The sequence below is a fragment of the Rhinoderma darwinii genome, chromosome 1 (genome assembly GCF_050947455.1).
Source record: "Rhinoderma darwinii isolate aRhiDar2 chromosome 1, aRhiDar2.hap1, whole genome shotgun sequence".
NCBI lineage: Eukaryota > Metazoa > Chordata > Amphibia > Anura > Rhinodermatidae > Rhinoderma > Rhinoderma darwinii.
Window position 1 is genome coordinate 220,884,101 of NC_134687.1, and position 21,023 is coordinate 220,905,123.

Consider the following 21,023-nt stretch of genomic DNA (forward strand, 5'->3'; position numbering starts at 1 on the left):
CGCGCTGCCAAAGTTGTTGCTGAACTGCTTGCGTTTTTGCTAACAGTTCTGCAATGCCTTGTAATGACCTATATACAGGAAGCACATAACAAACTTCAACACGGGTGAAAACTGTGTCCATCAATTATTTCCTTTAAAAACGCAACAGAACTGCAGCATGAGGCCCCATGCACACAAATGTAAAAATACCCGTAATTACGGCACGTTTTTACGGGCCCATGGATTTCTATTGGCCACGGGTACCTCCCCGTATGCTTACGGGAAGGTGCCCGTGCCGTTGAAAAATATAGAACCGGTCTTATTTCAGGCCGTAATTACGGCACGGGCAGGCCCATAGAAGTCTATGGGGCTCCCGTAATTACGGGTGACCACATGTGTGCACCCGTAATTACGGGAGCGTTGCTGGGCGACATCAGTAAATAGTCACTGTCCAGGGTGCTGAAAGAGTTAAACGATCGGCAGTAACTGTTTCAGCACCCTGGACAGTGGCTACCGATCACCATATACATCAACCTGTAAAAAAAAAAAAGACGTTCATACTTACCGAGAACTCCCTGCTTCTTCCTCCAGTCCGGCCTCCTGGGATGACCTTTGAGCCCATGTGACCGCTGCAGCGGTATCATGGACTGCTGCGTCATCCAGGGAGGTCAGGCTGGATGTCGAAAGAGGGACGCGTCACCAAGACAACGGCCGGGTAAGTATGAATTACTTTTACTGCGGAAAGGGCTGTCCCTTCTCTCTATCCTGCACTGATAGAGAGAAGGGCTGCCGATTAGTGCAGTGCTGTTTTGCAGCGAAAATGTGCCTGTAAATACGGGTGGAATACTGGTGACACCGGACCCGTATTTACGGGCACTGGTCCGTAAATACTGGTGCAATACGGGTCGAATACGTGTGACCAAAGACCCGTATTTATACCAGTATTTACGGGAGGACAAAAATACGTGCGTGTGCATGAGGCCTGACAGAGACAAAACGCATGCATTTTTCCACATGTGGTTTTCAAACGCAACAAAACTGCAACAAAACCGCAGCAACGACATACCATGTGGCCTTACCCTAAGGCCGGATTCACAAGAGCGTGTGTGTGTGTTTTGCGCGCGCAAAAGGTCCGTGTGTCATCAGCATATGATGCGTGGCTGCATGATTTTCGCGCAGCCGGCATCATTATGACACTGTTTTTATGTTCGTAAACTAAAAAGCACGTGGTGCTTTTCTGTTTTTCATTCATCGTTTTGACTACTGTAGCACGCATCACGCGTGGCACACGGAAGTGCGTCCGTGTGCCGTGCGCGGTTTTCACGCACCCATTGACTTCAATGGGTGCGTGAAAAACAGGCAAATATAGGACATGTCGTGACTTACGCAGCGGATATACGCTGCGTGAAAATCATGGACTGTCTGAACGGCCCCATTAACTAACATAGGTCCGTGCGATGCGCGTGAAAATCACGCGCGTAGCACGGACGTATTATACGTTCGTCTAAATGAGCCCTAAGGGTATGGCCACACGGTGCGTCGATCGCTACCATTGGTCGGTCTGCATAGACCGACCAATCCTAGCCATGGCGGGCGTTTCAAACACCCTGCACCAGCTCTGCTCACCGTTCTAAACCGGAATTAAGTGGGCAGAGCTGGTGTATCTCTGTGAACTGAATACTTACCGTTGCTGAGGCCTTCTGTGCTGAGATCATCATTTTCTGCATCTTGCTGTGTGATTATGGACTGTAATAATCAACTGTGCTGATTTTATTTTTTTTAGCAGCAACACTAGTGATTCCTGAATTTCCCTGCCCCCCCCCCCTCCTCCATGTACATCCCGCGGCCACTGATCAGCAATTTTTTTTAGCGGTAGTTTAGGTGTAGGACGTAGGTGTAGCTAGTACCTGCATAGGTAGGACGTTAGGGTAGCGGTAGTTTAGGTGTACCTAGTACCTGCATAGTTAGGACGTTAGGGTAGCGGTAGTTTAGGTGTAGGACGTAGGTGTAGCTAGTACCTGCATAGGTAGGACGTTAGGGTAGCGGTAGTTTAGGTGTAGCTAGTACCTGCACAGGCAGGACGTTAGGGTAGAGGTAGTTTAGGGGTAGCTAGTACCTGCATAAGTAGGACGTTAGGGTAGCGGTAGTTTAGGTGTAGCTAGTACCTGCATAGGTAGGACGTTAGGGTAGTGGATATATAGGTTAGCGTCCATTTTATAATAAAACAAATTACATAACCTTTTGTAGTTTTAGCTATACAAATTTTCTAAAGTTAGTGTCATTTACTGTAGTATATTATGCTACAGTTTTTTTTCTAAAATATAGTGCTACATTTAGTGTCGGTGGTTACTGTAGCTTTATAGTTTGTCTAAATTGACTTCAGCATAATTTTTATACTACAGTTTGTTTGTTTTTAGCACTATTATATAGCGTTATAGATTTAGCGTCAGTTAGGCCCCATGCACACTACAGTAAAAAACCTCAGTTTTTGCGGACTGCAATTACGGTCCGGAAAAACAGACCCGTTCACTTCCATTGTACGCGGACACCTTTCCGTATCGCTACGGATGGGTGTCCGTTCTGTAGAAATGTTCCGAAAATTATGCAACATGTCCGTTCTTTTGAATTTTGCAGGCCGCGCTCCCATACTTTGTATGGGAGCACGGCCCGAAAATGCGGGTGGCAGTCGGCAGGCCGTGATTACGGGCACGGTCGTGTGCATGGGGCCTTAGTGACGGGCATTCAGTTTTTTTATTTAAGTTCGTTGGCAAAATTTTACATAGCGTAGGTTTAGCCTAAATGTACTGCAGTAGTGTTTATACCGCTTGTTTTTTTTTTTTAGCAGATAGAACGTCACTAAAGTTTGGTTTGTGTCAGGTAGTCAGGAAATTCTTTCGTTTTATATTGCCATAATTTTCTGTTACTGAATAATTTTATGCTTCCATTTTTTTTCTACATTTTTTATTTTCTCAAACTCACAAAACCCTGTGTAAAGATAGTCCGTGTTACACGTGTTCAAGCACTACACACACCCCCTAATAAAAATGTCCCAATTATCCCAAAGGGTCTATTCAGCAGAGGAGGCATACGCCATCCTGGCCTCTGACACGGATTCCGCCAGCGAGGGAGAAGAGGAATTCGCCCCATACATCTTTTCTTCCTAATCATCATCATCCAGTGATGAGAAACCCCTGCAAAGTCGACCCAGGACATCAGCTGAAGCAACCCCCCCCCCCCCAGATGAGTGATCCTGTGTGGAACCCACCCCCTGAGAATTGAGCCTCAGATCTCCGAATTCATAGGCAACTCAGGAACTCATTTTGAGACTGAAGGCCTCACAAATATTTTTTTTTTAAGGTTTTCTTCAGTGAGGATTCAGTGAATTTGATGGTGGCCCGAACCAATTTTTATGCCCAGCACCCCACATCATATGCTAGACCCTTCAAGTGGACCCCTGTAGATGCAGCGGAGATGCTCAAATTTTGGGGCCTTGTGCTGCATATGGGGCTAGTAAAGAAGCCACAGATCAAGCAATTCTGGAGTGCAGATGTTTTGTACAACACCCCAATTTACCACATGGTAATGCTCAGAACTCGCTTTGAAACTATTCTTAAATTTTTGCATTATAATAATAATAATGCACAGTGCCCGCCCCGTGATGACCCCACAATTGACCACCCATTCAAAATCAGGGCAGTAATTAATCATTTCTGCACCAAATTTCAAGAAGCGTATACCCCCCAAAAGAACACTGTAATAGACGAGTCCCTTGTACATTTTTGTAGGCTAAAACTCTGCCAATACCTGCCCAGTAAGAGGGCAAGGTATGGGATAAAAATTTACAAACTGCGCGAGAGTAGCTCAGGGTACACCTACAGGTTTCGGGTTTATGAAGGGAAGGACTCCAGGATTGAACCCCCAAAATGCCCCCCTGTCCTGGGAGTTAGTGGGAAAATGGTGTGGGATTTGGTGCACCCACTGCTGGACCAGGGTTATAAACATTACGTGGATAACTTCTACACCAGCATCCCACTATTTAAATGCCTCTCCACCAGAAATACTGCAACATGCAGCACGGTGCGCAAAAACCAGAGAGGCCTCCCTAAAACACTGCTTGGCCAACGTGTCAGAAGGGTAGAGAGCAGGGCATTATGCAGCGAGAACGTGTTCGTCAAGTATAAGGACAAGAGGGATGTCCTTCTCTTGACCACAATACATGGGAACAGCAGCGCCCCTGTCGCTGTACGAGGTACCACAACAGTGACCCACAAGCCAGATTGCATTGTGGGCTATAACAAGTACTTGGGAGGGGTTGATCTCCCCGATCGAGCGCTGAAGCCCTATAGTGCCATGAGAAAAACAAGGGTGTGGTACAAAAAGGTGGCCGTGCACATGGTACAGATGGCAATGTGTAACGCTTACGTGCTATCCAAATGCGTAGGCCAGACAGGGTCATTCCTTAATTTTGAAGAGGGGATTATCAAGTTGCTTGTGTTTGAAGACCAAGCAGGAGAGGGCCCAAGCACTTCTGCTGAAAGCGAGGGCACCTGAAAAAGGACTCAATATATATAACTATATATAATGAATACTCACTACACACTCTGGGTTTCACCTACTTGGTCGCCCACTATTACTACCTCCTTTATAATCAGGGTCACTAGGGTTATTCCTAGTTCCCCTAGCTTTTCCTTATACTAATGTCTACTTGCTTTGCTTCTACTCAACGGAATAAGACCGTACAATAAATACAATTGTATAGTAAATAAAGGGTAATATTTCTTACAAACAATAATCACACTTACATATAAAATACACCAAACGAAACACAGAACATAGTAACTGATCACCGTATAGTATCAGTATACCCCAATACATATAACATGTTAATATATACTGAGTATACTCACACTATAAATAGTACAGTATAAACATGATGGCATAATCCTAATTATACCGCCACCCACTTATCTAAACATACATATGAATACAGTTACGTTACAATCCAATACACGCTCACTATTTCTGTCCCACTCCCTCCTAATATAACTTTCCCTATACACGAAGGGTTCAGTAATGGGTTAACAAGGGGAGAGAAAGGGTTACTTAGGGTGTATAGGGGAGAAGATACTTAGCAGTTCATCTGGTCCAAGGTTGGTGTGGGGCCATCAGGGCCATGAGGCAGGAGCAGGCCAGGAGGGAAGTCCTTTGGTAGCAGGAAATGAGAGTGAACTTTGGGACAGTTTGTCCTTTTAAACCTCCCCGTGCACACGTGTGACATCACAGCTCATGCACGTGAAAGGGGGGGGGGCCCTGGGCCTCATGGAATACCATTATCTAGTAGGGGGATGGAAGGGCAGTTGGAACTTCCTGCTACCTGGATTAGTTCGTTGTTTTACACCCCCCAGGGTGTCTGATTAGATGACACCTTTCTGGAGGGACAAATACATATATAATGTATATATCTATCTCTACACTACATGTACATAGATATAAATATATAAAACACTTCCCTTTACAGCGCCCGTATTGTACCAGGCAACACTTTTCCGTCCTCGTTCCCCAAACTGCAAAGAAGGGAAGATCCCAAAAAAGGTGCAGTGTGTAGCAAAGGGGGCATAAGAAGGGACACCACCTATCAGTGCGACACCTGCCCCGAAAAACCTGGCCTGTGCATAAAGGATTGCTTCAAGGCTTACCTCACATCTATGAATTATTATTTTATTATTCATGTACCCTTTTATTATACTCTGATTTGCTCTTCACAATATACACATGCCCCCACATTATATATTGACATACCAGTAAATACGGCCGAATTCAAAAAAACCTTTTTGGTCAAAATTCTAACTATACCCTTCGATAAGTTCCTTGAGGGGTGTAGTTTTCTAAATGGGGTCACATTTGGGGGGCAGGGTTTCCACTGTTTTGTCCCCTCAGGGGCTTTGTAAATGCGGCATGGCCTCTGCAAACCATTCCATCTAAATTTGAGCTTAGTCAAATGGCGCTCTTTCCCTTCTGAGCCCTGCTGTGTCCAAACAGCCGTTTATGACCACATATGGGGTATTGTTTTACTCAAGAGAAACTGCTCTACAAATGTTGATGCTTTTTCTGCTCTTAGTTCTCGTTTAAATGAAGAAAAATTTTGCTAAACCTACATTTTATTGAAAAAAAAAATTTTCATTTTCACGGCCTACTTCCAATATTTTCTGCAAAAAACCTGTGGGGTCGAAATGCTAACTATACCCTTGTATAAGTTCCTTGAGGGGTGTAGCTTCCTAAATGTGGTCACTTTTGGGGGTTTCTACTGTTTTGGCTCCACAGGACCTCTTCAAACCTGCCATGGTGCCTAAAATATATTCTAATAAAAAGGAGGCTCCCTAAATCCACTAAGTGCTTCTGAGGCCTGTGTTTGTCCATTACCACACTAGGGTCACATGTGAGATATTTCTAAAAACTGCAGAACTTGGGCAATAAATATTGAGTAACGTTTCTCTGGTAAAACTTTCTGTTACAGAAAAAAAGGATTAAAACTGATTCTCTGCAAAAAAAAAAAAGTAATTTGTAAATTTCACCTCCACCTTGCTGTAATTGCTGTGAAGCACCTAAAGGGTTAAGAAACTTTCTAAAAGCTGTTTTTAATACTTTGAGGGGTTAGGCTTTAAAATGGAGTGATTTATGCGGGGTTTCTAATATAGAAGGCCCTCAGTCACTTTAGAACTGAACTTGTCCCTAAAAAATTGCCTTTTGAAATTGTGAGGAATTGCTGCTAAAGTTCTTTGCCTTGTTACGTCCTTTAAAAAGAAAAGCGTTCAAAAAAACTACGCCAGCATAAAGTAGACATATGGGATATGTGAACTAGTAACTATTGTGTGTGGTATAACTATCTCTTAGGCCGGATTTACACGATGCGGCGTTTTGCATGCGCAAAAGGTACTTAACAGCTCCGTGTGTCAGCCGCGTATGATGCGTGGCTGCGTGATTTTCGCGCAGCCGCCATCATTATGACACTGTATGTTTGTAAACAGAAAAGCACGTGGTTCTTTTCTGTTTTTATTTATACTTTTAACTGCAGTTGCGTGAATCACGCGCGTCACACAGGTGCTTCCGTGTGGTGCACGTGATTTTCACGCACCCATTGACTTGAATAGGTGCGTGATGCGCGAACAACGCACAAATATCGCACATGTCGTGAGTTTTACGCAGCGGACACACGCTGCGTGAAACTCACGGACAGTCTGCACAGCCCCATAGACTAACATAGGTCCGTGCGAGGCGCGTGAAAATCTCGCGTGTTACATAGTTTGTACGGTTGAAAAAAGACATGTCCATCAAGTTCAACCGGGGGATGGGAAAGGGGAAGTAAAAAATTTCTACACATAGGAGCTAATATTTTTTTGTTCTAGGAAATTATCTAAGCCTTTTTTAAAGCCATCTACTTACTGTCCCTGCTGTGACCAGCTCCTGCGGTAGACTATTCCATAGATTCACCGTTCTCACAGTAAAGAAGGCTTGTCGCCTCTGCAGGTTGAACCTTTCTTTTTCCAGACGGAGGGAGTGCCCCCTTGTTTTTTGAGAGGGTTTTACATGGAACAGGATTTCACCATATTTTTTGTATGTGCCATTGATATATTTATATAAGTTAATCATGTCCCCCCTTAGTCGTCTTTTCTCAAGGCTAAATAGGTTTAGTTCTTTTAATCTTTCCTCATAACTTAGATTCTCCATGCCCCTTATTAGCTTCGTTGCTCTTCTTTGTATTTTTTCCAACTCCAGGGCATCCTTTCTATGAACTGGAGCCCAGAACGGGACTGCATATTCTAGATGAGGCCTCACTAATGCTTTGTAAAGTGGTAATATTACATCCCTGTCCCGCGAGTCCATGCCTCTTTTGATACACAACAATATTTTGCTGGCCTTTGAAGCAGCTGATTGACACTGCATGCTGTTATTTAGTTTATGATTTACAATTACACCCAGATCCTTTTCAACAAGTGACTCTCCCAGTGTAGCTCCCCCTAGGAGATATGATGCATGCAGGTTGTTGGTACCCAGGTGCATAACTTTACATTTATCTAGATTAAACTTAATTTGCCAAGTGGACGCCCAAACACTTAGTTTGTTTAAATCTGCCTGCAATTCACAAACATCTTCCATAGTCTGAACTATATTGCATAGCTTGGTATCATCTGCAAAAATAGAAATAGTGCTATTAATCCCATCCTCTCTATCATTAATAAATAAGTTGAATAACCGTGGTCCCAGCACGGAACCCTGGGGTACACCACTTATAACTGGGGACCATTCAGAGTAGGAATCATTGACCACAACTCTCTGGATACGGTCCTTGAGCCAATTCTCAATCCAATTACAAACTATACTTTCTAAACCTATAGTCCTTAATTTACCCATTAGACGTCTATGGGGGACAGTGTCAAATGCCTTTGCAAAGTCCAAAAACACTATCCACAGTGGCCCCTCTGTCTAGGCTTCTGCTTACCTCTTCATAAAAACAAATCAGGTTGGTTTGACAGCTTCTGTTCTTTGTAAAACCGTGCTGGCTGTCACTTATAATACTATTTATTGTCACATAATTCTGTAAATAGTCCCTCAATAGCCCCTCAAACATTTTCCCCACAATTGATGTTAAGATTAATGGTCTATAATTACCCGGCGAAGACCTAGAGCCCTTTTTGAAAATAGGCACCACTTTTGCCCTGCGCCAGTCCCTTGGCACTATACCAGTCATGAGAGACTCTCTAAATGTTGCACAGACGTATATCACGTTCGTCTAAATAAGCCCTTACAAGCAGATGCATTTAAATTTAGAAAAATGCTAATATTTTATTTTCTCAGAATTTTTGTGTGTTTTTTTTACAAATAAACACAATGTATCGACGTAATGTTACCACTAACTTAAAGTCCAATGTGTCACGAGAAAACAATCTCAGAATCGCTTGGATAGGTGGAAGCATTCTGGAATTATTACCCCAAAAAATGGCCTGGTCCATAAGGCGAAAAAAGGCTGTCCTTAAGGCCCCATGCACATGAACGTGTTTTTGCGTCCGCAAATCCATGGGAGAATTGCGGACCCATTCATTTCTATGGGCCCATACACACTATCCGTGTTTTCACGGGTCTCCGCATGTCCGCAAATCCGTGCCGCAGAAACTCAGGACATGTCTTATTACGGCCCGCAAATTCGATGCGGACATGCCCATAGAAGTCAATGGGCCAGTGGAAAATGCGGGTACACCTCCGTGTGTCAACCGCAGTTTGCGGAAGTGTTGCTAGGCGACGACCGGGAATGAGTTCTGTCGTCGTCCTGTTTTACCTAGGCTTTTTTTTTTTTTATCCGCATTTTGCGGATTACATACGGATGAACTGCGGAGGACATTTCACGGAACACGGTCCTGGAATTTGCGGACCAGAAAAACACTACGGTCGTGTGCATGAGGCCTAAGGGGTTAAAGTACCGTCCTACAGATTTTTTGGGATCTAAATGAGCACTATAATATCAAGGGATATCAAGCACAACCCCACACAAGACACACATGTTCTATTACCACTGTCCACATACGTAAGGACAACAGCAGATCAGCGTTCCTCCATACAAAATTTTAATGTCTAGTCAGGATACAAGCTCCTTATACATCAGTGCCAGACAACCCCAGACTATTCTAAGTTGCTTTCATATCTCAACCAGTCATTTGACCAGTGCCATTTCAACATGCACCAGTAACTATAAATGAACCTAAATCTTTAATGTCAGGTTAATGCACACCAGGTCCAGATCTTGGTGATTGCACTTGTGGGATCTGACCGTCATGTTTCCGGAGGGCAGGTCCGAATATTTCACAAACTACGTACCCCACCCTGGTGTAGAAGTTGTAGAGCAGGCTTTACAAATACACTCCTGCAGCCCACTCTAAACAGCCAATCGGCTGAAAAATGCCTTCACAGGCGTTAATGGCGCCAGTAGAGGCATACCACTGCCTATATGCATTTATTTTCTGAAAGTAGATGCCAGGCGCAATGTGAAAATGTCAACTAGCGCTTTACACTCGTGGGCTTCTGCCATAAGTAAATGAGGTTTTGTAAAAATCTCATTCACTTGCATTGCGCTGTAAGTTGCTGCAGAACAATGACTTAAAAGCTGTTATGTTTTATCATTTGTGAAGGGTTAAAGGCTATGTGCACCTTTTTGAAATTGTCTGACACGCAGGAGCCACCTGTTATCGATCACATAAGTTATGAACTTAGATGCGATCGATAACCGCTCGATCCTGCGTGTCAGACACATGTCTCAGCGCAAGATACATCTGCTGTGTATCTAGGATACAAAGCAGCTGTATCTGAAAAATAATTTTTAATAAAAAGTAATTACAAGGTTGCACCAAACACACATTCACTGTTTTTAAATTGTTTTCAAAGGTGTAGATATCCTTTAAGTTGCTTTTCTCTTACTGTAGAGCATTCAAATCTCATCTCCTCACAGCGGTTGTGGTGAAGAGAAATGGGCGGGGGCTCGGGATCGCCACTGATCATTAGAACGGGGGGCCCCAGCGATCACCTGTGTATAGGTGATAAATGTTCGTTGTGTGAAAACCCCTCTGATGCTATATCCTGCTCAAATCTTCTTTGTGTAGGTTTTTGTATATCTAAAGTTCCTATTGCCTAAGCAGCCAGCTCCTTCTGTTCCTGGTAACTTATATTTAAAGAGGCTCTGTCACCAGAGTATAAATGCCCCATCTCCTACATAATCTGGCGCTGTAATGTAGATAACAGCAGTTGTTTTTATTTTGAAAAACTATAATTTTTGAGCAAGTTATGAACAATTTTAGATTCATGCTAATTAGTTCCTTAATGCCCAACTAGACATTTAACTTTTGACCAAGTGGGCGTTGTAAAGAGGAGTGTATGATGCTGACCAATCAGCGTCATACACTTCTCTCCATTTATGCGAGATCACGCTGTGTGATTAATTCCAATAGAAACTTTACCGAGTCGGGAGTGTGAATAGACATCGCGTCGTGGCTGGAGGTGATGTCTATTCCCTCTCAAGACACTTCAGTAATGTTAATGTGGGTGTATGTGACAGCACAGCGTGATCTCGTGAGATCACGCTGTGCTGTGAATATGAATGGAGAGAAGTGTACAATGCTAATTGGTCAGCATCATACACTCCTCTTTACAACGCCCACTTGGTCAAAAGTTAAACGCCCAGTTGGGCATTATGAACTATTTTAGATTTATGCTAATCAGTTTCTTAACTTGCTCAAAAATAGTTTTTCATAATCAAAAACACTTTTCTACATTACAGCCGATCAGATTATGTAGGAGATGGGGTACTTAAAACCTGGTGACAGAGCCTCATTAACATGCAGCCATGATTAGAGATATATATATTTTTTTATTTTTTTTATGAAATATAAATGTTTTTTGTGTGACGAATGTATCCCGTTGACTTTTCTGTCCTTTTTTGCCTTTTTATTTATTTATTTATTTATTTTTTTCCACAGGGTCACTTCAATTCAACATGTCATCTGTATGGGTAAGCATAAACTAGGCCTCTCACATATTATCAAATTTGGAATGCTTAGTGAAACTGAATGCTATCTGGTATTTCACTTTTGTTTTTGACACTTTTATAGTTCTGTAAATGTAAAATTTTGCGTACACAACTGTTTGTAATACTGTGTCTCTGGTGGAAGTTCACCCAATATGCCTAATAACTACATAGTTACGTAACTAGTACGGTTGAAAGACACATTTCCAAGTTTAGCCAAGGGATGGGGAAAAAGGGAAGGGATGAGACACATTGACATAGGGGCTGATATTTTGTCGTTCTAGGAAATTATCTAAGCCTTTTTTTAAAGCCATCTACTGTCCCTGCTGTTACCAGCTCCTGCAGTAGACTATTCCATAGATTCACAGTAAGGGTATGTGCACGATAGCAGGCATTTACGTGTGAAAAGACAGACTGTTTTCAAGAGAAAACAGCTGCCTCGTTTCACACGTAAATGCTCCTCCTCGTATTATGCGAGGCGTTTGTGACGCTCGTAAATCTTGAGCTGCTCTTCATTGAGTTCAATGAAGAACGGCTCAAATTACGTTGCAAAGAAGTGCCCTGCACTTTGCTGAGGCAGTCAATTTACGCGTCGTCCTTTGACAGCTGTCAAACGACGACGCGTAAATTACAGGTCGTCTGCACAGTACGTCGGCAAACCCATTCAAATGAATGGGCAGATGTTTGCCGACGTATTGTAGCCCTATTTTCAGGCGTAAATCGAGGCATAATACGCCTCGTTTATGCCTGAAAATAGGTCGTGTGAACCCAGCCTAAAGGCTTGTTGCCTATGCAGTTTGAAGCTTTTTTTTTTTATTATTTTTTATTTTTTCCAGATGGGAGTGCCCCCTTGTCTTTTAAGGGGGTTTTACATGGAACAGGTTCTCACTAGATTTCTTGTATGGGCCATTCATATATTTATGTAAGTTAATAATGTTCCCCCCTTTTCAAGGCTAAATAGGTTTAATTAGTTTAGTTTCTCCTTTGTATTTTTTTTCCAACTCCAGGGCATCCTTTCTATGAACTGTAGCCCAGAACTGAACTGCATATTCTAGATGAGGCCTCACTAATGCTTTGTAAAGTTGTAATAGTACATCCCTGTCCCGCGAGTCCATGCCTCTTTTAATACACGACAATATCTTGCTGGCCTTAGAAGCAGCTGATTGATTAAATAGCATGCAATATCAATCTACAAGTACACCTAGATCCTTCTCAACAAGTGACTCTCCCAGTGTATTCCCTTTAAGGCCCCATGCACACGAATGTGCTTTTGCGGCCGCAATTCCCCCGAAAATTCACGGGAGAATTTCGGCCCCATTAATTTCTATGGGGCCATGAACACGACCGTAGTTTTTACGGTCCGTGCATGGCCCGGGAGCCCGCACCGCAGAAAGAACGGACATTCCTTATTACGGACGTCTTCTGCGGTCCGGGCTCATTGAAAATAATGGCCATGTGCATGGCCTGCGAATTGCGGGCGGCTTGCGGCTGACAGTCCGCTTCCAGCCGACCCGAAAATCACGGCCGTGCACATGGCTACGGTCGTGTGCATGAGGCCTAAGACACATGATGCATGCAGTTGTTGGTACCCAGATGCATAACTTTACTTTTATCTACATTAAACCTCATTTGCTGAGTGGCTGCCCAAACGCTCCGTGTGTCTACATCGACTTGTAATTTATGATCATCTTCCATAGACTGAAGATATGTATAGATCAGCAGCACAGGATAAATATTTCAAGAGGGTGCACGTCTCCTGGGTCACAGTCCGGGTAACCCCTCAGTCAAGATAAAGAAGAAATGGAGACAGCACTACCAAATTTTCAAAGTGAAGATCCTTTTATTCCACGGTGCAACGTTTCAGCTCAATACGAGCCTTGAGAAAGGCTCGTATTGAGCTGAAACGTTGCACCGTGGAATAAAAGGATCTTCACTTTGAAAATTTGGTAGTGCTGTCTCCATTTCTTCTTTTCCATAGACTGAACATAGCTTGGTGTAATCTGCAAAAATGGAAATAGTGCTATTAATCCCATCCTCTATATACCGTATTTTTCGGACTATTATAACCCAAAAACTAGGAAAAAAATTCTGTTAAAAAAATTAGTTCTATTTCACCACATACTCAGAGCCATAACTTATTTATTTTTTTTTTTTTTTAAATTGATTGAGTGGTGTGAGGGCTTAGTTTTTTGCAGGACGAGCTGTAGTCTTATTGGCACTGTTTTTTTTTGGTGCATAGTGTTTTTTTGTATCTTTTTTTTTTTTATTTAATTTTTTCTTAAGCGCGAAGGTGACCAAAAAAAATTCTGAAGTTTTTACATCGTGCTTGGGGAAAAATATGAAAAGGGATTTTTTTTTTTTTTTTTTTTTTTAAACTTTTAATTTATTAATGTATATATTTTTCTTTTTTTAACACGTTTTATTAGTTCCTCTAGGAAAAAAAAAAAATTCCGGTGTTCACCGTGCGAGTTAAATGGTATATTGTAATAGATCGTACTTTTACGGACGCAGTGATACCAAATTATTATTTATTTATTTTTTTACATCGTGCTTGGGGAAAAATGAGAAGGGATTTTTTTTTTTTTAACTTTTCATTTATTAATGTGTGTGTGTGTGTGTGTGTGTATATATGTATATATATATTTGAAAAACTTCTCTGCTATAGAAGGGACCTTCACAAGGGGCCTTCAAAAGCTGATAGCTTTTTAGTAATATCCTGCTAATATCTGCAAAGAAGCTTGATTGGATATCCCCCTGTGTGATATGGAACCTTCTCGTTCTGATGGTATTCTGGACGTGTCCCAGGGTCGTGTGAGTCCCTCCCTTGGAAATTAGGGTACTACTCACGTACTCTTGTACAGGTATTTTACCTACCACACACACCCCCTCCCTCCTATTGTTTCTTGTAGGAAAGAGAACCTTCTCTGAGACAAAGACCTCAAAATTTTTTTTAAAAAATGTGCTACCTGTGGTAAAAAAAAAAAACTGCAGGATACACATAAGAAGCAATTATGCCAGGATTGCATAGTCAAATTATTGAAGGAGAAACGACCTTCGTTTATGTCCGAGCTGAGGACTATTATTCGAGAGGAAGTGAAAGTCAGTGACCTCCCTTACACCACCTCAAGAGACTCCAACTATGTCCCAAGCAAAAAGACCTAGGATAGAAGTAGATCAAAAGTGGGAGCCCCCTTAAGATTCAGACTCGGAGCAGGAATGTGTTTATCGGTCTGAAGGCGAATTAGAAGAGGGTGAAGAACCAATACCTTCATCTTCACAAGAAATACTCAATTTCTCTTCAGAAATAGCAGATACCCTGATAAAGGCAATTAGAGAAACCATGGGTATTCAGGATGATCAGCCCCGTTCTATCCAAGACTAAGTGTTCAAGCCTTTCAAGTTTTTCCTATAAATGAGAACCTCATGAAAATGATTTTTCCAGAATGGGAAGATTCAGAAAAGAGGGTATTTATCTCACGAGAATTTAGAAAAAAAACTTCTCTTTGACGCTGAAGATGCAAGACCTTTGGATGAATTTCCAAAGGTAGATAGCCCGTTTGCAAGAGTAACAAAAAAAAAACTGCAATCCCCTTTGGGGATTCCGCACAGCTAAAGGATCCTATAGACTGCAAGGCAGACTGTATTCTGAAGAGAATGTGGGAGTCTTCATCTGCTATAGACTCTATAGATTGACACTATAGATACTATAGACACTATAGATTGACGTTCTGTCAAATACGGATCTTGGTTTTGGACGGAAAGTCTTCCAATCCGCACTCCCGCCCTGAGCATTTATAATTTGGTATTGCTTCTGTGGTGCTGTCATGAGGGACGTACTGGAAAGTAGGAAATGGACCTACCGGTAATTGTATTTCCAGGAGTATCCTGACAGCACCCTTATGTTCTCTCCCTTTTTATTGAAATTCTGATTTGTGCAATTAACATGTCCGTTATTTATCCCTAAAAATAAAATAGGGTTGCATCCATGCTGGTGTAGTAATTGAAAAACACTGGCAAGTGGCTGGAGGGAGGGTCCTCTTTAACCTGTCTTCCTGTCCCTATAGGTCAATAGGGCAACCTCCTGTGGTGCGGTCATGATTAACTCCTAGTTATTTGCAAAAGTAATTGTCGCCCAACAAATTGGAAGCCAGGGACCTTTTATTGTCTATGTGGTGATCCCAAAGGTGGAACTCCCATGTATCGGACATTTATGGCATATCCTGTGGATATATTCACGTCGGTAATTTGACTGTTCAATATCTGTGTTCTATAAATGCAGTAATGATTACCATAGTGTTTTTCACTTGGTGTCTCTTTGGCTAATAAAAAATACTTGATCGGTCCGATAAAGAAATGATTGCTCTCGTGGTTGGATGCAAACAACCTGAGAAGCCGTTGTCTGGAATCAGATGCTAAATATAGTGATTACCAAATCTGCCAGCAACCGGGGCTGGAGAGCAAAAGTGCTTCACCCAACTTTTCAGAGTATGGCTTTAGGAGATGTTCCAATATTTAAACTTACAAGATTGGAGCTCTGTTTGGGAAACCCTAAGGCTATATTCACACGACGGTGAAAAAAAAATGTCCATTAAAAACTGATCACCTGTCAGTTTTTCATGGCCATTTTGCATCAGTGTCTCTAAATTTTCATCCATTTCCAGTCTGTCTGTTTTTAATGTCCGTTTGACATCTGTTTTTGCATCAGTTTTTCATGGCCGTTAAAAAAAAAAAAAAAAAAAAAAAAAAAAAAATTGGTCAGTTTTGTCCCAGCCCCCTGAAAACACCCAAAGGAAGGTCACATGTTCAGTTAGTGACTGTTTACAGCCCCCCTGTATAGGATGCCACACAGCCCGACATGAATGCCCTACATACTCACCGATGCAGCGCTGTCTATTTCAGGCAAGGTCTCTCAGCTTCACGGTGTCTGCGAAGGCGGCGCGGTGACATCACGTCGCCTTCACAGAACCCATGAAGACTGAAGACCACACCTGAAGAGGTTGGCGATGCATCGGTGAGTAGGTCATCGAGCTGCCGATAGCCAGAAAGGGAACTAGTAGTTCCCTTTCCAATCCCCATGTTAGATCCGTTTTTAACGGTTGTTACATGTATTGACAGCTGTTAAAAACTGATTCTATGGGGGCTGTGAAAACAGCCAAAAATAGGACTTGTCCTATTTTTTGACGGCCATTGTTCATGGGCCATTAAAAAAAAAAAACAAAAAAAAAAACAGCTGTGTGAATACACCCATAGAACATCATTGTTCTGAAAATGGCCGTTAAAAGAACGGCCGTCACACAGCCGTTTTTCACGGTTGTGTGAATAAGGCTTAAGTGGTGCAAAATGTCTGCTACATGGTAAACATGTACATGTTCTTTTCACTGTCGGGGCAGTTCGACACAGGTCACAGCAACTTCTGTCCGCAAAGCACTTCCACTGGGGGGAGGGGCAGGTAATCTCCCTGTCTGAATGTTGTGGGACACCTTCAGGTGAGTGGCATCAGATTTTCTAAGCAGAAAAGACTCCAGGGGAATGGTGTCTCAACAAAGAGGTTTTTCTAAACACTGGTCCACCAATAGGGATATTCACAAGTAGATCTGTTGGTGGCCTAACCAAATTTGAAGCTCTGAAAAATTTTCTTCCTAAATCCCCAAGACAAACCTGTGTAGATATGGTCTTTGAATCATGCTCTTGCATATGCCTGTTTTGTCGGTAACCACGAGCGCCGCTCAACGCGACAGGTCATTGATCGGCGCTCATTTGCTCCTTTAAAAACGAGCCCTTTATGGGGACAAGCGCTCGTTACTACGATCGCTCGTCCCCCCTACATTTCTATCTTGTCGATGATATCACACTATCGCAATGATATTTTCTGCTGCAGAAATGATACGATTAATCTGAACTGATCATTGGCCTGTGTAATAGGGCCTTTAGGTAACTCCAGGCCTTAGCTGTCTGGTAACTATACTTATCAATTCTTGGTGACAGGATCATTTTTAAGCTTGATCCCTCATATCGACTCGAAGATCAAGACCTCATCCAACCTTTTTTTGGCAAAACCCACTGGAGGTTAAAAGAACAGTACTAAAATATCTACAAATATCATAACTATGGATACCAAATTAAAATGTATTCAGTTATATGGGGTACACTAAGGCATAAAAAGAACCAATCTCCAGATTGATAGTGTGTGGTTTTTCACATTGATATAGATTTGTATTTTTAGACCATGTATTCCCTTCTGCAGTGAATGTGATCATTGCCCTTTATCGAAAGGTATGTGCCACAGCCAGGACCGTACAGGGACTTAAAATGAGCCCTGGCATTTTTAAGCACACAGGCCCACCGCAGGCCATATGCAGCCGACAGATGGACTGGAGTACATGGGACCACCTTTCAGCTATACAAGACATGGGGAAATCTATTAAAACAGGTGTAAATTAAAGAGGAATAGTCCTGATAGCTCCAACTCCAACGAATTCACTGCACTTCTACGAGAATAATGAACATGCTTATTATTCTAGAGGATTTTTTTTTTTTTTTTTTTTTGCAGAGTGGAAAAAATTCAAACTTTTCTTTCCGCTCCATGTGAATGGGGTATAAAATAGCCCATTCACTTGTAATGGATGCAGAAAGTTAGTGGATTTGAAAGGGATTTAGGTGTGGAATCAGGGACTTAGGCCATGATCACACAATCAAGATTTGATAAGGACTAAGGGTACAGGCACACGGTGCGGCCCTGACACTGTTGCAATGCGGCAAACAACCGCATCGGCACCATGTAGGAGCGGCTGACAAATACCTCGTTAAGAGGTATTCCGGTGACCTGCGCATGCGCACTGCCACTCCATTCATTCTCTATGGGAGTGCCGGAGATAGCTGAGTGCAGTGTTTGGCTTTTTCTGGCACTGCCATAGAGCATGAACAGGAGGTAACTTGTTGTAATTTGCTAAATCGTGCGGCCATAATGGGTGCATTCATGGCTGCACGATTTTGCAGATAAAGGGACAGTATACACGCATTAACATGCGGCCACTAACAGGCTGTTCGATAGCCGCACCGAACATGGTGCCAGCGCGGTTGTTAGCCGCGTTGCGACCGTGTCAGGGCCGCTGCATGTGGCCTTACCCTAATACTGACTTATTTATACCATTATACAATGCTAAAATATCACCATTTTGTAACTAAATAGTATCATTTATATTTCATTTACACACGCACACGCAACCCAGAAGCTGGACACATGCTGCTACACCTAGGGCACATGCACACGCATACCACGAACACCTAGACCTATACCACTCACACTGAAAACACGCACGAATACATAAGAATACACAAAACTCACACAAATTCATATTTGTGCTCACTGTCCGCAGGGCCGATTCTAACTTTTCTGCTGCTTGAGGCAAAAATTTAAATGGCACCCCTCAGATTTTGATTGACACCCCCCTGGCTGTTCTAAATCACTAGCAGCCTCGTCCAACTCTTGCGGGTGCGCCGTTGCCTTGTACTGGCACGCGTGGTGCAGCCGGGCAGAGGACACCTCGCTGCATGGTATGTGCCCAAGTAGTACAAGGCAATGGTGCATCCAAGAAAGTTGGAGAAGACTGGTAGTGATGTACAACAGCCAGGGGGATGTCAATCAAGCATGGAAAGGTGGGTTTGGAGGCAGGACTATGTGACTCTTCAGGATAGCAGCACCGCCCCATGACCCTTTTAATGAGTAATTGGCATATAGCGTGCACCGGTTTAAAAGTTTATTTTATAGATTTTTCTGCATCTGCAAACCACATACAGGGGAGTGTTTGGAAATATTGTCAGGTCATGTATTACCGCATGGTGGCGGTTTAAGGGGTTAAAACTGCCAGACAGGTTCCCTTTAAATATCCAATAAATTGAAAACCATTCCCTCTACCCTGCAATTTTGTTCTGCTGTAATAGAATATATTTAGAACAAAGCTCTGACATATACAGCTCCAGAAACAAGCTCATACATAAATACAGTACCATAACCAAGCTCAGTACATGTATACAGCACCAGAACAAAGCTCAGTACATATATACCGCTCCAGAACCAGGCTCAGTACATATATACAGCACAAATACAGCTCAATTTAGTGCAACCCCTGCTGTATAGGTTTGTACGATGTAAAACTACAGCTCCCAGCATTGCCTGAACAATGGTAAGGATATGCTGGGAGATGCTGTTTCACATAAAAAAAGATCCTATCCTAATCAAACACCCATAATCTCGCTATAGATCATACAGTGACTGCAGTGCTGATTAGACGCAGAATAAACATTTACATTGACTCACCGGTGACTATCTCAGATTCTAGTTGTTCGTTTTTCTCCTCTATCCGGTCCAGACCTCTGATTTCTCCCGGCCACAGCGCATTTCTGCAGTTGACACACACTGTAAATGTGACACACCCCTAAATATAATAGTTCCATACACTGCACCTCTAATTAATTATAATAGCACCATACACTGTCCGAAAATGATGGAACATTTCCGTTCTTTTGCATTTTACGGGCTGTGCTCCCATACTTTTGTATTGAAGCACGGCCCGAAAATGCGGCCGTGCTCGCGATCGGGGGCCGTGATTACGGGCACGGCCGTGTGCATGGGGCCTTAGGCACCATGCACACGACTGTATTTTCATCTGTCAATGATGTCTGTAAATACTGATCTGTAGTCTGTAATTAATTAATCCGCATATACAGAAGGGTGTCCGTAAACACTGTCTGTATTTGATACGGATCCGTAAACAAAGAGGGAGGCTGCAAATGTCACCAACATGTTACATAGCAACACTTCCGTCAATAAAGACTGTTTACGGATGCACATCCGTACGTATTTACGGAAGTGACCATAGGCTTCTATGGGAGAGTCCGTGCTGTAATTATGGACAAGAATAGGACCAGTTCTATCATATTTTTTTTTTTTTCAAGCCTTGAGAAAGACCCTCCACTTGTCACGGGTGGAAACGGTGCAATTTTTTACTGGATGTTTGACCAATAAAAGAACATATTGATTGAAATTTAGGCGACGTGTGCTGCTCTTCAACCACGCTTTTTCTGAGGATTACATCCTGTGGATGTGTCATAAATGTCCTTCGTGGGAAAACGCCAATAAATGCCGTGGGCACTATTGACTGCGGCATTTAACTAGTTAAATGGCCAGGAACAGCGTGATTGCTGCTCCTTGCCGTTAGAGCAGCGTGTCAGCTGTAAAACACAGCTTACACCTGCAGTGCATGGAGCGGGCTCAGCGCGTGAGCCCACTTCGCTCCAAACCTCATCCCCTCTCTGCTCCATGAAGTGCTGGCACATCATTGGTCAAGAAGGGGTTAATTAAGGAAGTGGTCCGGGGGCCCAGCACAGCCGGGTCCCTTGACTGACCGCTATAAGATGCAGGGACTTTTCAGCAAGATCTATTCTTGCTAAAAACTACATCTTATAGTCCGAAAAATAC

General features: G+C 42.8%; 1 protein-coding gene across 2 annotated transcripts in view; it reads left to right on the forward strand.

Annotated features, from left to right (window-relative positions):
- The window catches only part of ANXA3 (annexin A3), a 77,745-nt gene that overhangs the window by 17,327 nt on the left and 39,395 nt on the right, over positions 1–21,023 (forward strand). For both annotated transcript variants that reach the window (XM_075849853.1, XM_075849852.1), the window contains exon 2: positions 11,499–11,530. In XM_075849853.1, the coding sequence (XP_075705968.1) occupies positions 11,516–11,530 (15 nt within the window). In that variant the 5' untranslated portion in view covers positions 11,499–11,515. The remainder of the gene's footprint in view (positions 1–11,498; positions 11,531–21,023) is intronic.